At 40.1% G+C, this 1,669-nt stretch overlaps 1 protein-coding gene across 1 annotated transcript; it reads left to right on the plus strand.

Moving 5' to 3' along the window:
- Positions 1 to 265: 265 nt before the first annotated feature.
- On the plus strand, positions 266 to 986 carry LOC131161798 (probable calcium-binding protein CML29). The gene has a single exon (XM_058117770.1). The coding sequence runs from the start codon at positions 388 to 390 to the stop codon at positions 826 to 828; it is 441 nt and encodes a 146-aa protein (XP_057973753.1). The 5' UTR covers positions 266 to 387; the 3' UTR covers positions 829 to 986.
- The last annotated feature ends 683 nt before the right edge of the window (positions 987 to 1,669 follow it).

The following is a 1,669-nucleotide window of genomic DNA, read 5'->3' on the forward strand; positions in this document are numbered from 1 at the left end:
GGCAACAGGGCACAGAGCAGTCGCTGTGGGTGTAGCTGGAAGCAACTTGAATTTGCTTCCAAGGAAAATGACTTGCAGATATACGAGTGCACCCATGCATGGCATATATATTATCTTCCCACCAAGCCAACCAGGATAATGACGAATATATAAGCTGTAAAACATATCTGAGAATCTCATCGCTTTCCTGTTTTTATCTTTATGTCAACACACGGAAGCCGTGAAAGAATAAAGGACCAATAAGGGCATCATCCCTTTCCTTCTGTCTATATATATATAGCACACAGACAGAACCCCAATTGACCTGCAGTTCTAGCTAGCAGAAACCACAAGAGGCATATATCAAGTGAAAGTTATCATATCACTTCCTAACTCCTAGAGGCTCAAATGGAGCGTCTGAGCAATGTGGTGAGTCTGGTGGAGGCATTCCGAGCCTTCGATGCCGACAATGATGGGTTAATTACGGGCGCAGAGCTCGGGGGGATAATGGATTCCCTGGGGTGTGGCATGAAAGATCAAGACGTCGAGGCCATGATGCAGCAGGCAGACACGAACCGTGACGGTATGCTGAGCATGCAGGAGTTCCTGGACATGAACACCAAGGACATGCAGCTCGGGGACCTTGCGATCTCTCTTAGAAACACTCTTGAAGCTTTCGGCGTTGACCGGGAAGGGGTTGTGACGAGAGAGGAGCTGTATGAAGCGATGTTGAACTTGGGGGAGTTGTCTCCTGAGGATTGCCATGCTATCGTTGCTTCCATGGATGCAGATGCGGATGGAGCTGTTAGTCTTGTAGACTTCAGACTAATACTGAATTCCCTGCTTTAGATTTTTCTTTTCTGTGTTTGAAGCATAGATTTGGAGTCCAAATTTGCATAATTCCAGACCCACTATGGTACCTATTATGTTCCTCAATGATATATTATATATATGATGTCAAAGGGCTCTGAACAAATAATGAAAGCCAATCAACTTATGTTTATAAATTCTGACTGCAGTTTTTCCACTCCATGATTATCAGTCAAACATATGCATATCCAACTAATTAACTTGTAGTTTTCTAGTTACTAGCTAGCAAGCTTGTACCGTTCTACTTACTCGAGTTAAGTTTACCCTTATCTGAAGAAGAAACTGGCAGGCGTTTGAAACTAGTTAGTCTAATGGGGTGTACTAGCTAGAACAACCTATTGTTCTCAAACTCACCTTGCCAGGAGAAGGTTTACTTAGCTCTTCCTCTACATAAATATGCAGAATATATGAGAGTCCCTCACATGTCTATGTGAACATGTGAAGAAATAGATCATATGACACATGAAAGGAAAGGTTCCTGTATATCTACAAGAAAATAATTTTGTGACAAATCAATTTGCCCTTAAAAGCCTGAAATTCTTTGGTAAAGACTTTTTAGAATGAAAAGTATTCGTTGCAATTTGATCCTTGAAAAGCCATCACTAATTGTTTTAGGGACGAATATTCAATTCATCGCCACATGATAATTTCTTTAAGATGAAATATTTTCGTTGCTATTAAAATTTTCAATTTTACATGACAAAAACAAAATTATCCCTAAAAGTTTAGGTTTTTGTGACAAAATAAATTTACCCAATTATGGTTGTGGATCTATTAAGAACCTTACTTAACCTCACATTGCAAAGACAATTATACACGT

The sequence above is a fragment of the Malania oleifera genome, chromosome 8, assembly GCF_029873635.1.
Source record: "Malania oleifera isolate guangnan ecotype guangnan chromosome 8, ASM2987363v1, whole genome shotgun sequence".
Classification (NCBI taxonomy): domain Eukaryota; kingdom Viridiplantae; phylum Streptophyta; class Magnoliopsida; order Santalales; family Ximeniaceae; genus Malania; species Malania oleifera.

What these genes read in the sequence shown, in the direction of transcription:
- LOC131161798 (XM_058117770.1), top strand. Translation starts at nt 388, where the DNA reads ATGGAGCGTCTGAGCAATGTGGTGAGTCTGGTGGAGGCATTCCGAGCC.